This window comes from Rhinopithecus bieti, unplaced genomic scaffold, assembly GCF_001698545.2.
Source record: "Rhinopithecus bieti isolate Rb0 unplaced genomic scaffold, ASM169854v2 scaffold_42380, whole genome shotgun sequence".
NCBI lineage: Eukaryota > Metazoa > Chordata > Mammalia > Primates > Cercopithecidae > Rhinopithecus > Rhinopithecus bieti.
Genome location: NW_016818327.1, coordinates 2074469 through 2090019, shown reverse-complemented (window position 1 = coordinate 2090019; position 15551 = coordinate 2074469). Strand labels below are relative to the sequence as shown.

Sequence of the window (15551 nt, the reverse complement as noted above, 5' to 3'; positions counted from 1 at the left end):
GGCGGTGCATGCCTATCATCCCAGATACTCTGGAGGCTGAGGCTGAAGGTTCCCTTGAGTCCAGGAGTTCTAGGCTGTAGTACACTATGACTATACCTGTCAACAGCCACTGCACTCCAGTCTGGGCAACATAGTGAGACCTCATCTCTTTAAAAAATTAAAATTAAAATCAACAAATTCTTGCCAGATTTATAGATTCATGTTTGTTAAGTATGTGACCATAGAAAACAGGTAGAAACTGGAAAAGTTGCAGGTCTCACCACTTCTATTTTCATTTTAAATCATCTAGGTTAAAAATGGATTTCTCTGAGTATAAAAAGCAAGAAGCATAAACAGTGTAGAACCAGGTTATGCTGGGCATTTTGTCTAAGTATTGGAGAGAAATTTAGAAAAATTGAGGTGGTGACATGGTGCTGGACCTGGGGACAAATAAGAAATCTGGTTCAGAAAAAAAGAGGAGGAGACCTGTATCTCCCCTCACTCCCTGCCATATATATTGTTTACCATCAGACCTTTCCCTGAAGGATTTATTTAAGCAATAAATATTTATTGACTTCCAATTATTTGCTCAGCACTGGATAAGGTCTGTGCTAGACCTGGGTTTAAAACAATGACATGATCCTTGACCTCAGCGAATTCATGATCTAGCAAGAGAAGATCAGCCTGTAAAAATCTAATTCTGCTGTCTCAGTTGCAAGTAGCATTGAAGGCATAGCAAAGGGAGAGCGGATAATCTTATTGGATAGAGATAAAATTGTCAGGAAGTTTTTAAATAAGAATTGACATTTGAGCTTCATCAATGTAAATTGGAAATTACCCAAAGGATTTATGCAGTAGGAGTGCCAAGAGGAATATTCTGGAAAGAACAGTATTACAAGACATACAGAAATGGAAAGACATAGTACATTCCAGTAATAGAAAGTTATTTGTTCCAGTGAGAATGTGGGGTGTATGTGGGTGAGCAGTGGAGGATGAGGTGGCCAAGTCATAAAGAGCTGTGGTTATCATGCTAAGGAGCTTGGCTTTTTCCTGCAGGTGATGGAGAGACACTGAAGACTTTTATGCAGCAGAATGACATGACCAGACTCACAGATATGTGAGAGTGAAAGGATAGCTCCAGGCAACAAAGAGTAGGAACTCAAAGCAGAGGAAAATATTTCCGGTGGCTCCACAGCTGGCAAAGCCAGTCCCTAGTGGGTTTTTTGTTTGTTTTTAATGTGTACCTCTCAGTAATCAGTTGTACATCTATTTTCATAACTTCTTTAAAAATCATAATTTTAGAAAATGAAGAATAAAGTGTTAAAAACATGGCTCTGAAAACCATACTTTGAAAATAAAATATTCTGTAAAGGAGACTATATAGTCTTTTACTCGTGGCATTCATTTAGGTAAAAAACACTTCATTAGGATGTTAAGTCAGAATCACATGTTCCATTTATAACCTTTAAAGCCTTCCCATAATCATATAATAGGCTAAAAGCAAGAGGAAAAAAATAGGAAACAGGAAAAAATTTGGTTTTTTAAAAAAAGCACAGCTAAAGAACGCAGTCAGTAAGCCCTGCTGAAATCTCACGTTAAGGGTTTAATGTATAAATGTTGAGAATGTTGAGTAGATGTGCTAAAATCATCTTAGTTCTTTCCTTGATTTTTTCTTTTCTATACACAAAACTTAATCCTTTAATTTCACGTGATTTTCACACTAAAGGTCCTAGTTAAGGGTTTCTTATTTAAAATTGTGCCTTAGCGATATCTAGCATTACAGAAAATTACTTATCTTTGTAAAAGAAACACAAAATGCTGTCAGAATTATTTTTGCATCTTTTTGGAAATAACTTGAAAATAGATAATGTATGAAATTTGTGGGGTACGGGTCAACTATTTCCAGAGGAATAAGATGCCCAAAATATATCCTAAATATTGCATGTGTGCAGGCAAAGATAAGGAATCGGTACAGGCAATTTACTGGAAATACTTTTCTCGCTCTCAGCTTGTGAAAACCAGCAAAGACCTGGTTTGTTTCCAAACTTTCATTTAGGTTTTTATGCCCCCTAGTGGGTATTCGGTATTTCTGCAATTATAAAATAATGCTGATATTTTTCAGCAATTCCTTCGTGCATTGTGAGTTCAGACTCTTTATGTTGACAATATTTAACATTGATATTCCCATAAGTATCTTAAGTATTCAAATTAAGAGTTTTAAACATTATGTGGGCTGTAACACTTTGGATAATTTAATAATAGCTGTGAAAACACTTTTCATGAAAACGCATATGAAAACATAGTATCATGGAGTTCCCTGACTCCCTTGAATTTATCCACGCATTCCTTGAAAGTGCATAGACTCCAAGGTAAAAATCTCTAATTAGGGTGTGGAATCCTCTAGTTTCCGCTTTCATTTAGTGGGCGCTAATTAAGATTATTAACGCTCTGAACAGTGGAAAGAGATTGTTTTAAGTACACTATTAAAAGAACAGTAGCTCATAATTTGGCTGAAACAAGAAATAACACAGAGTACTTTAAACAACTATATTACGTTAGATGATCCAAAAAAAATGTTCTTGGGCTTTCCTGCAGAGGTGAGATCGTATAGGAATTGATCCTCCAGGCAAGAGAGGTGGAGACAAAATCAAGGCAACTTTTTAGGCAAATGTCGATTTTATAATGTCAAAGAGAAATCTGCCTATTGTGAAGTAATCCCAGAGTCCCTCTGGCAAACAAGTTCAATACCACAAGCAGGTGTTATGTAACAACACTCAAAAAAAAAGGTCATTTGCTATTTGCAAACATTACAGCTACTATAAAAATCATCCATCAAACTGTGATCCTTCTAGAATATCAAGCTGATGGCAGAAAATCCATGAATAACATAGATACTCACCCTAAGGGGTAGAATTACTAGTTACAAAGTGATCCAGCTTCCAGGTCGGAATAAATTGTTTCTTAGACCTCTCAGACTAACACTCTGGTCAAAGAGAAAAATTCAAGGGATACATCAATAATTTAAATGCACATAGATGTACACACATAATCAACTAACGGCTTTCACCGGGACATTATATACATGACTTAGTTTCATCTAACTTTTTAAAGGATACCTGCTTTTCAAATACTTACACTCCAAATACTGATTCATGTCCCATATGAGTTTATTTTAATTATTGTAGTAGTTGAAATGCAGCGTTTTTTGAACCAGCAACTGCCATACACAATGTACAGAATGCTCCTGAACTTCTGGGCACCTGCACAGGATGTTCATTCGTTCTATTCCTTATACCTAGTAATTTACAATTTTTCCTTGTAAAAAACGAAAAAGAGAATGTGAGAGTTTGAGTTACAGTAAGCATCAAGGTTTATTTTAAAATCAGCATTTTCTTCCTGTTGTACAAGGATATCTTCTATCTTCATGATTATTTATCAATTACATGAATTTTGTTTTCTCTTTTAGTATGTGTGGGACATAATTTCAGAGGTGGAAAGTCGTGCATTAGCTGTGGAGATTTGCCTTATATAACATTTGTACTCTATCAAATGAACATACAATTATACCCATCAAATAAAAAGAGAAAAAAATATAAACTATGTGAATAGGACTAGGAAGCTAACAGTACTGTTTGAAGATGGTGTAAGAAAATTCAGGGAAATATTTCTCCATTTGAGATATAAAGACAACCACACTTTAGTCATGCAACTTCTGAAGAAATACTAAACAGGGAAAAATGTAGTAAGATATCAATGAAATTTGGTTTATAATGAATTATGTTTTAAAATTATGTACATTTTCAGTCTATCAATATTACTCGATAAATAGGAAGATGGATAGATGGATGAATGGATGCATTGTCTGCCTGAATTAATCAGTTTTCACCATATTTAGCATTAAGTAGAGTGCATGCCAGAATTCAAGAACTTTGCATGAAACTTTTCGATAATATTTGAGACTGAAATATTTAATAGCCAAAAATTAAATCTCTTCTGAGGAATTGGTCTTCCATCCAAAATAATCTTCAATATTTGACAAAATATAAAATTTTAGCCAGTATTTTTGGGAAGTATGCAAATTTAGAATTAACATTTTATGCAAAGGGCACTTCCATATTGTACCTTTTTAACTGATATAAGGAGGAAAGGGAGCGGTAAACATGAGGTCTGGCAGATGTCCAGGGTGAAAAAGGAGCAGAAGGAAACTGGTGGCTCTACTGACATAGTAAATACAGGAGAAAGAAGGAAAACTTAGAAGCGGGGGAAGAGTAGAAAGAGTATGGGGGGGCCAGGCACGGTGGCTCACACTTGTAACCCCAGCACTTTGGGAGGCCGATCTTTGGATCACAGATCACAAAGTCAGGAGATCGAGACCATCCTGACCAACACGGTGAAACCCTGTCTCTACTAAAAATACAAGAATTAGCTGGGTGTGGTGGCGTGTGCCTATAATCCCAGCTACTCGGGAGGCTGAGGCACGAGAATTGCTTGAACCCAGGAGGCAGAGGTTGCAGTGAGCCGAGATGGCACCACTGCACTCCAGCGTGGCAACAGAGTGAGACTCCGTCTCAAAAAAAAAAAAAAAAAAAAAGAAGAAGAAGAAGAAAAGAAAGTAGTATAGAGAAAAGTTTCCTTTCAATTAACAAAGTTCAAGTTGCTGTATTATCTAAAATATTCGATAGTTATTCTCTCATGATATATTCTCTTGTTTCCTTCTGTTTTTTTTTTTTTTTTTTTTTTAATTTTGAGATGGAGTCTCACTCTTGTTACCCAGGCTGGTGTGCGATGGCGCAATCTTGGCTCACTGCAACCTCTGCCTCCTGGGTTGAAGCAATTCTCCTGCCTCAGCCTCCCAAATAGCTAGGATTACAGACATGTGCCACCATGCCTGGCTAACTCTGTATTTGTAGTAGAGACAGGGGTTCTCCATGTTGGTCAGGCTGGTCTTGAACTCCTGACCTCAGATGATCCACCAGTCTCTGCCTCCCAAAGTGCTGGGATTATAGCTGTGAGCCAATGCACCCGGCCTCCTTCTTACTTTTTTGTGAATTCATTATTTATCTTATTAGACTTTAGGGGCTCCTCGTAGTCTTTTAATCAATCTTATTAAATACAGAAAAAAAAATATATGAATATAAACCCCACATATATGTCATGTTTCGGTGTAACTTTTTTTGGGAAATGATTTTTCAAAGACTGAATACATAATATAAAATTCTGAAGAAAAACAGAAAGAATGAAATAAATAATCCTACTGGGCTTAGCATAAATTTACAAATAAGGAGTCAGGAAAAATGAGATGTATTTTTCTATATTGAATGTAAGTAATAAAGTACCAACAGGAAACCAAGTTGCCTAGGATATAAATAATCATTAAAAGGTGGCAGTATTTTAGAAACACTTAAGCTTTCAATGATCATTTCACCACGGTAAGTGTCACTTCGCAATATAAGCTTTCTATTCTAAGCCTTTCCTCCACGGAATTTCAGAGAGATGTAAATCCTGAGGTGTATAATGTGTTTTTGCTTCTTGCTATGAGTTTGAATACTAGTTAGAAGATATTTTACTAAACAAAGAAAAGCAGCTGGTTTTGCCAATGAGATATATCCCATCCCTAGCAGATTCTATGCTCAAATACAAGTTTGCAGATAAACATTACCCATTTTCATTTCTCCAGGTCACTCCTAAATGAGAAGAGAGACAAAATGAGTAATGTAAAAACAGACATGAATCATACTATATTTTTTGCTCTTCTCTGACATATTCAAATAGTGAGATATGCTTAAAATATTACAAATATCAACAGCAGTCAACTTTAAACTGGTAAAAGGAAGCAGGGAGAAGGATAGAAGGAGTAATGTAAATTGTACCAAGAGTATGAGGAACCAGGCAGCTGGTGTTCCATGGGAACCAGCCAAGGGCTCAGGCTGTCCTTACATGAGAATTTGCAGGACAGCCTGGACTGTCTTAACACCCCTGCCTGTTCTACTTCCTTGTACTCTCTTACCATCTCCTCTGCTTTATCTCACAACAGCAGAGCCTTGGAGACCATCCTAAATGGCTATAAAGTGAGGAAACTCTGTGTCTCTACCCAAGAGTGTAAACGTGAGAGAAGATGTACCCATTGATGAACACTTTGTGCCCCCTTCCTCTTCTCACCATAATCATTGCAGTCCTGCTTAGTCCTTGCAAATACTCACCTGTGCTTTCTCAGTTGTGAAGGAATGTTGGATTATAAAACAAAGATGGTAGAGCTAAAAAATAAGTATTTTATTTTATGTTGATTACCATAGCTTTATGACACGAAGCTTCTCTTATGTATCTGAAACCTCTTTTCCCTTATGGACCCTTCTAGACTGTGAATTTGCTGCCTTTCAACGAACTGGTGTATCTCCCTACTTTTCGTAATTTTCTCTAATAATTGCAACTATTCTGAGCTTGCCTATCCTGTGACATAGTGAACCAAGAATACAAAAATTAAATAATAAATAATGACTTTTAAAAATCTTTCAAGGACAGGAGAAAGTATATGATGGATTCACTTAGCTATTTTATATATTGATATTTTAAAAGGCTTACTTCAATTACATGGACTCAGTACTTGTCTTCTTTAGCCATAATAAATAATTGAGTTTTTATTAAAAATCAAATCTCTTTTTTAAAAGCCGTGTGTGTGTGTGTGTGTGCGCGCACACGTGTACATGCGTGTGTGTGTGTGTCTGTGTGTGTGCCTTCTCTGGGGCCTACTGCATAATCAATGTGAAGGGGAAAAACACTGTGTATCAAATATGGCTGGACATTCAATGGGAACTGTGACAGATACATAATTTGTCTCATAGGTACACAGCATTGTATAAAAAGGAGTTGACCTTCCAATCCCACTGACATATCTCTATAGTAAGAATTTCCCCAAGACTTTTAAAAATCATCTTCTAAATTCCTTTAGTTTTCACTGTTTCTTCACTAACATAACCTTTAGATTATAATTTAGCTTCCCAGATAGAAGGAGATCATGTTTTATATGAACACAGCATTCTGGTTCTTAGGTTATTATTTTTGTACTATAAATTAATACTGTCATTCTGGTGCCAAAGCCTTGTGGGAACTTTAGCCATGTTAAATTAGCTCAACTACTGATCACCCACAAACACCAACAGGAATGAGTATCTCAGTCTTCAACGCAAAGGACCAGAGCTCAGAATAGGGTCACTAAATGTGGCACTAGATAGTATCACCTTCTGTCTCTCTCAAGTTTTTCTTCAGCCGATTCCTCTCCATCTCCATATTGACACACATATGTTTTCCCACAAAACAGTGTTAGAGTGACTATTGCCTAGGCTACCTCTCAAGATACAATATAACCGCAAGTCCTCCTAAACTCCCTTGAGTATGGATTCTAGTATGTGAGTTCCTTTGAGCCCTGTCTCTCAGGATTACACTCTCTGAGCATTGAGCTCTCCAAAGCCCCAGAATGAGCATGGAATAGTTGGAGCTCAGACATAGCTGGGTAACTTCTGCAACAATAAGATGGAAAGAACTCTTCCTTGTCCCCTGCCCCAGGAGTGCACTCTTAGACAGTCTCCATCAGTAAAGAAGAGAAAATGTATTCATTCAAGTAGGAGCTGGCCTTATGCTCATGAAACACAAAGTAGAACAGCTCCAGCTTTAGCAAGTTTACATTCTAATGTCAGTAGGGTGGATGAGGAGTGAAAAAATAGATCAATAAATAAGAAAATGTTACTTGTTAATAAGTACTCTGAAGATAATCAAATGAGGAAATGTTATAGGGAATGATTAGGGAAGACAATAAGACTATTGTGAATTAGGTGGCCAGAAAATCACTTGGATGGAGACATTTAAATGGCACCCTGAATAATCACCATCTGGGGGCTGCACACGAAACAGAAGGCCAGATGGCCAGTGTGGCCAGATGCCAGTGAGCTTGGTGAAAGGTGGTGTAAAATATAGGCAGGAACTAAATGAGGTACGCCCTTGGAGGCAAAACTAAGGAGTTTGGATTTATTTCAGTTTCAAGTCCATTTCAGGGTTTAAACAACATAGCAGTAGTCTAATCTCCATTTTTAAAACCAAAATTCTGGCTGCTATGTTGGTATGAATTGTAAAGTGGTAAATGTAGAAAGGAGAGTCAGGTAAGAAGCTATATCTATGGCTCTGGCAAGAAATGACCATGGTTTGGTTTATTGTCATAGAGAGGCTTGAATGGGATACAATTTGGTTTGTCCACAGACAAGAAGACCAGCTAAGAGATGAAATGTTGATACTGGCAATTAAGGCGATGGCTCTTCCAGTTTTAGTATGAACAACTGCATGGTGGTGGTTCTGTTTAATTATAGGTGGCAGACTTGTGGGAGGAAAAGATTTGAGAGAGGCAGAGGAAGCTAGGTAAATAAGAGTTCCATTTTGTCTGATTTAAATTTTAATGGGTTCTTAGGCATCCAGGGGTAGAAATAATCAGACCAGACTACTCGAGATATGAATCTGGTTTTCAGGAGAGACATCATGGCTGTCAATATAAGTCAGAGTGTCAGCTGCATGGAGATAGTTTTAAGGTATGAGATTGGACAAAGTCACATACGAAGTGGGTTTATATGGAGAAGATAAGAGGACTGAAGACTGAGACCTAAAGTACTCTAAGGTTTAGAAATCGGATAAGGGGAAAAGAGGCAGAAAAAAAGATGGAGAAGTGGTAGCCAATGAGGTAGACGGGAGAATAAGAATATTTGCTAATACTAAAGCCAAGAATGAAAGGAGTCTTTCAAGGAGAGAATAGTCAACTAATAAGCTACAAATGAGAGACTGAGTTAGATTTTTATGGAGAAACAGCCATTAGATTTCACAAGTGAAGGTTAATGGGGGCCTTGAAAAGTTTATTTTTTAAATGATGACATCTGGTGAAAGGAATGTGATGTGCTACTTTTTCTACTTAAATTTCATAACCAATTGAATGTTGAAAAAAAACTAAGTGGAAAATTGTGTTATCCAGACTATAAATTTCAGCATAGAATTATTGAGTATTAAATAAATGTAAAGAACTATGTCACAGCATATAAAGGAAAAATTGAACAGCTATCGTTACATCATCTGACTTAACATATTTTCCAATCAAAAAGATTCCTTAATGTTAGAATCATTTTCTACAAGGTTGAAAGGTAATTTTTATATTCATATATTTATAATTTCTGACATTAACATCTGAAGCCATGTATATTGTAGTCACAAAGTAGAAATAGACATGTCTAAAAAATCATTTGACTTAAAGCAAAAAATTCTAGTTTCAGGTAGAAATGTCTTTCTGTGACTTAAAACAATATACGTATTTTTTTTCTTTAACCCAGGTATGGTGACATGGTGCCAAAACCATAGCAGGGAAGATTTTGGTTCTATCTGTTCGCTGAGTGGGGTCTTGGTCATTGCTCTACCCGTTCCGGTGATTGTATCCAACTTCAGTCGTATCTACCACCAGAATCAACGAGCAGACAAACGAAGGGCACAGAAGGTGCGTATTCAGCTCTATGCAACCATAGTTTAGCACTTCCCACTTTTTATAATGAGCTTTAATAGTTCTTAACGGTTATTCAGTGCTCTGGATTGGTCAGTATGTGCATCAATCAGGACCGAGTAGGTTATTCTACACTAAAAAGAAGCCTAACATCTCAGTGGCTTAAAACAATAAGCAATACTTCTGAATCATGCTACAAGTCCATTACTTGTCCAGAGAATAGAGAGTCCATCTTGACAGTGTACTTCTGCAGTCTCCAGGAGGAGTAAAGGGCATGATGAATCACACACGGCTTCCTAATGCCCCTCCTGGAAGTGGTTTGAGTCACTTTCTTGTCTATTGCATTAACCAAAGCAAATCACACAGCAGTGTCTAATTTCAAAGTAGGCAGGAAAATACAATTCTACTATGGGACCAGAAGCAGAAAATAAGAAATATCTGATGAACAGCACTAATGACAGTAGCAAAATCAGAAACAGATTCTTGGCAAATTTTATTAAAATCAGATTTCTAGATCTGATTCACTGAGTCTGTATCTATCAAGGGTCAAGCTGGTTCCAGTAGATGAGGGTTATTAAAGGGCACCAAAATGTGTCTCAGATATTTTACATAGTTGACACAGGAAGTAATCTGATCATCTGGGGCTGAGTTTTATTCTCATCCTAGCAGCTTACCGTTTGTTTGAACTTCATGCCAATTAATCCCTCAAGAATAAGCATAGTGTACACTCAACTATAAAATGGGGAAAATAATAAATAATAAGATTAAGATTATATACAAGTATATGTAAATTTATATAACCACATCATATTATAAATATTTAATGTTTACTTGTGGTTTATATGTGCCAGACATTAGCCTAATGTTTTTCACAAAAGAATTCAGATGTTAAAAGACAAACCTTAGCCAAATTAAATTGAAAACTTTAACTGAGCAAAGAACTATTCATGAATTGGGCAGCCTTTCAAGCCAGAGTAAGCACAGAAACTCCAGCACAGCCACACGGTAGAAAAATATTTACAGGCAGTAAAAGGAAAGTGACATACAGAAAACAAAAAGTGAGGTACAGAAACAGTTGTAATGATTATAGCTCAGCGTTTGCCTTATTTGAACACCATTGGAACAGTTGACCCCCTTTGATTGGCCAAAACTCAGTGGTTGACACAAGAGTGGGTTGCAGTCTGTTTACTCCTCCATTTAAGTTACAGTTCACTATGCATAGAGAAACCTTTAGGCTAAATTTAAAATATGTAAGGAGGCAACTTTAGGCTAACTTGAGTCAACACATACAACCTTCATGAAAACTCTAGCCGTTAGTTACCATTATTATCCTCATTTTATAGATGGGAATTCTCCAGTATTCCCAAATTAAGCAATTGTAAGGTCACATACCTGTTGAGTTGGAGATCCACCACTCCATCCAAGCTAGTCTGGCTCCCAGGTTCATACACACAAACACTATGATAGGATGCCTCTCAGAAAAGCTATGTAAATGTTATCATACTTCCCTTCCCCAATCCTTGTCAAAATAGTTACCTTGAGAGGCAGGGCCCTTGTTGCTTAGAAACAATCTTGGAAATCTCTTCCATAGTTTCCTTTGGGCTTATGGCACTGTATTTCCAGTATTCTTCATAGTCATTATATCTTTGTCCTTTAAGGATAGATTCATTTTTTTAAAAAACATCCAAAACTATTCATAATCATGACTAAAGTGGATGCACAACCTGGGTGATGTGTTATAACCACAAAATACTATGAGAGGCTTTGGTGTAGTTATTCACTGGCTTTGTAGGTAATTCCAGAACAGGATCTTAAACACACATATGAACAATGTCAGCCTCTTGAGTAAAGTATACAATCTCATGAAGTAAGTCTTTGGAAAGTTCTAGTTAATCAGTGTGGCCACACAGCGTATTTGTCCAGAGAACTAATTTATGCCCACTGTCAACGATCTTCTTCCTTTAGCAAAGAATCACTTTTCCAAGTCCTGTAGTTACTTGCTTTATGGAACCCTTCATTTTTGGACGAATGTCTAGTCTTTAATTATTACAGAGAAGAGTTAGAAGTAGTCCAGTCAACATGGATATAGAGAACTGATCATCTAATGAATAGGGAGGAGTAGAAAAAGGCACCCTCTGGACAGTTGTAGTCTTATGTAGGGAATACATACCCTTGGCAAGCAGAGGTAAAGGGGTTTCAGCCACAACTGACCCCACCACCAAGGACCTTCAAGCACCACAGTCGTGACACTGCCCATACAGTCCAGTCCCTCCACTGGGTACAATTGCGCATTGTCTAAAGTAACAGGATCCTACTAAAAGTTTAACTTTCAACCACCCATCTATCTCCATTCTAGACATTTCTCCTTTAGTGTAAGAGCCAACTATATGAAAACTATAGGAAGCACAAATCTAAATTTCTGGTAAACCAATTTCCCAAACACCTGTATTTCTTCAGAGTTTGTCATCTGCAACAAAGAAATAATAAAGAAAACCTTAGAGTATTTTAGAAGCCTTTTGGTCTACTAAATATTAATACTAAAATACATTTAGAAATCAAAAGTAAGTAATGTGACATTCTAAAAGTACACTAATTGAAAAGTATATTTTGTGAATGCTTTTAGGAATCTTTAAAATATTTGCTATATTTTAGTTTCTGCCATAATGCAATGAATTTTACAGAGTTTTACTATTAGAAAATTGGATTAATAAAGTCAAATATAATAACCAAGTATAATATGTCTAGTATGTAGACTGTGACCAATAAACTGAACATAATCTTCTAAGAAAGAACAGTGAATATGAACTAAATAAGTTACCAAAGGATGTTTCCTATTTTCGTTCCCAAGAGATTAGGGGGGAAAAAAAGCAGAACAAATGCCCATTAGGCTAAGACAGTTTAAATTTATCTGGGACTGGGCTATGTGCCAAATATTAAAGTTATGCAAAAATAACCAGCTAATTCAGTCAAGTAAACATTCAATTCAGTAAAAACATCAGTCCAACTAATAAAAGTAATGTTACAAAATGGTTTTTTTAGACCATATTTTTGTTGTTTAATTCAATTGCCACGCCAAGACCAAGCAAAAGCATGAAATAGACACAGTATTAATTTAAGAACATTCCCATCATCACCATCAGAAATACTTTCCTTCTTCTAGATTCTTCCATTTGCAATACCCTTCATGCTTTTGCTACCCACTCCTGCTGTTTACAGGGAATACATCATTTACCCCATTTCTATCAATCATTGATAAAGTCTTAACTAAATCTCAGCCCTTTTTCTGCTTAGCCCTGCCATCTCCAGGATTAACCAAGTTCTGGACCTAGGAATATTGCACTGTCTGCCACTGACTTCTTTCCTCTCTTTTTGTTGTTGTTGGGTACTAATTTGTCTCATTTCTAGCACATACTGACATGCTGGTGGATATAGGCCTAAACCGTGACACCTCTCCTCCACTCCCACCCTTGGTAATTGTATTTTAATAGATTTATTGATTCTCTTAGTTATTCTATAAATATTTACTGAGTAGAATGTATTAGCCAAAATAAAGCTAGATTAATGCAATGACGAGTGGAAGGTTGATATTTTGAAGCAGCTCTTTTAAAATATGGATCACATCACCTAATCATCTGCATACTCACAGGCTAACCTGTGAGTAATTATCACAGAATAATCATAGTAGTAATTATAGTTATAATTTAATAATACAAATTGCAACAACAAAACCCCTCACTAGTTTCTAGAATGTCCCAAGTGTTTTATATCTGTTTCTTGTAACATTCACAATCAACTTGCAAAGGAAGTATACTATTTCCATTTTACAGATAACTTTCTCATCCTCACAAACCTAGTGATTAAAGTCCAAGGCAAAACAATTCTAGTATTATTTGAACTATTACTATTTTAAGGTATTCCTGTAGATAATTCTAAATGCAGTGAGAAGTTTAGAATCAATGAGCCAATGTATGGTGTAATATTTTTAATTTTCACATTAAAATTTTCACACTGACTTAGAAAGGTACTACCCATATGTAATCTGCCATTTATCATACCCTGCTAGGGTGGTTTTCAAAGTTTAGAATCATCTGAAAAAGAAAAAAAAAAAGATTGTTGAGCCCTACTCCCAAAACATCAGACTCTGTAGTTTTGGGTTAGAACCTAAACATTTGCTAATAAATTCCCAGGTGATGCTGATATTGCCGTTTGGGAGACCACATTTTGAGAACCACTGCCTAGTACATTCAGCAATGTCCAAATGAAAGATTTTTTTTTTAAGTAGAATAATGAAAAAGCAAGAAATAACTACTTGCTAGAACCTGAGAGTGATCTCTTAGGCTATCTACTATTAAAAACAAAATTACGCAGCTCCTAATTCCACCCAAGAATTTGGTCGCGGATGCCTTCCTATATTCTCTTTCAGTTCTCACCCCTTCCAACATGGAATCCTCTTGCAGATCTCTCATTGCTTAGCCTCTTCCACTGACCCAAATCCCAGCCTTTTTCTACTTAGCCCTGCCATCTCCAGGATTAACCAAGTTCTGGACCTAGGAATATTCCACTGTCTGCCACTGACTTCTTTCCTCTCTTTTTATTGTTGTTTGGTACTAACTTGTCTCATTTCTAGCACAGTTATTTTTTCTTAGCAAGTAAAAAGATTCCAATAAATGTCTTAAACTTCTAAAAGATGATAAAGTTTAATATGCTACCTCCACCTGAGGCATTTTACTAAGCCTTAAATGAAAGGAACAACTGGAAGCAGAATTTCCAGAATGTATGTTACAGGGAGTGTGGGGGCAAGTATTTGAGGAATAAGGAATTACCAAAGAGAAACACCTTCTTTACCTCACTTTTAAGGCTGCCTAGGATACCTTTATTTTTCAAAATATTTTGCGATTTAGTAACAAGATGGCCCAATAACTTCCTTTAATCTACCTCATACTTCATCTAGAAATGACTGACCATTTAAGGAAATCAGTGTCTCAGCCGTGTTTAGCTCATAGATCCTTCTCAGATTGACTTCCACCATCCGTTCCACACATACACTGTAAAGTTTATGTCACTTCGCGTAATTAAAAAGCAATCTACTTGATAAAACTCATTGTGTTCCACTGCATTCTAACCTGTGAGTACTTCACAATACAAGATTTCTATGTCAAATTAGTTTGAGGAAACTTGCAGACTACATATCCCTGTTCTCCTCACAGTGATCATCAACAATGTCATATGGTGTGAAGAACCCAAGAGCAAAGAAACCTGTTTAACACCTCAGCATTTCCCAGCCTTTTCTTGACCACAGAACCAGTCCTTTGCTTCATCGGTTTGATTTAGATTTTACTTTTGACACTTACGAATTCCTTGGAACCAACTTTGAGAAATCCTGCTAAGATTAGATGATTAGACAAAAACTGCTGCTATGAAGAAGCAGGATGCATAGGAAGAATATGTTTATGAGACAGACAACTTTTCTCCAAACACTATCACCATTTAAGGCAAATAAATTATTTGAAAATAACTATAATGCTTTTTTTACACTGAAAATGTAAACCTTGCTTTAATTAAAATTTAAGAAGTCTCCTACTTTTCATACAGCTAAGATAAAGTACTTACTGAAACTTTTATCTAACTTCCATATTATTTGCTGATACTTTGCCATGCCAGAAGTTGTATGTCCTAAAAGGGTCAGGGGTAAGAGACTGAAAGGAATACGTTTCTTTTTACCAGCAGATGGCTTTCTCTTAACCTCCCAATTACATAATCGGCGCTGCCAAGATTGTCATACTGAGAGGGTCAGAAGTAAAATGATTTTCTAAAATGTCTTTGTGAAATAATTTCCCTCAATTACCTGCTGGAACCAAAGAGATAATCACAAGTCATAAAGGCTAGTATTCAACAGGCATTTATTGTGGTGCTCCACAAGACCAATTAAACCAATTAACTCCTATGGAATTGTAGTCGGGTCAAAGAAAAGCCATGATTGAAATTGAGATGGGAAGTTATTTTTCTAACACAGTGCATGACTTAGCATAAATGGATAGTCTGTCTCTAAAGC

The 15551-nt window shown here is 36.4% G+C and overlaps 1 protein-coding gene across 1 annotated transcript in view; it reads left to right on the top strand.

Annotated features, from left to right (window-relative positions):
- KCND2 (potassium voltage-gated channel subfamily D member 2) overlaps positions 1-15551 on the top strand; it is a 33177-nt gene that overhangs the window by 6338 nt on the left and 11288 nt on the right. Inside the window, exon 2 of the mRNA XM_017856924.1 lies at positions 9336-9496. Within this exon, the coding sequence (XP_017712413.1) occupies positions 9336-9496 (161 nt within the window). The remainder of the gene's footprint in view (positions 1-9335; positions 9497-15551) is intronic.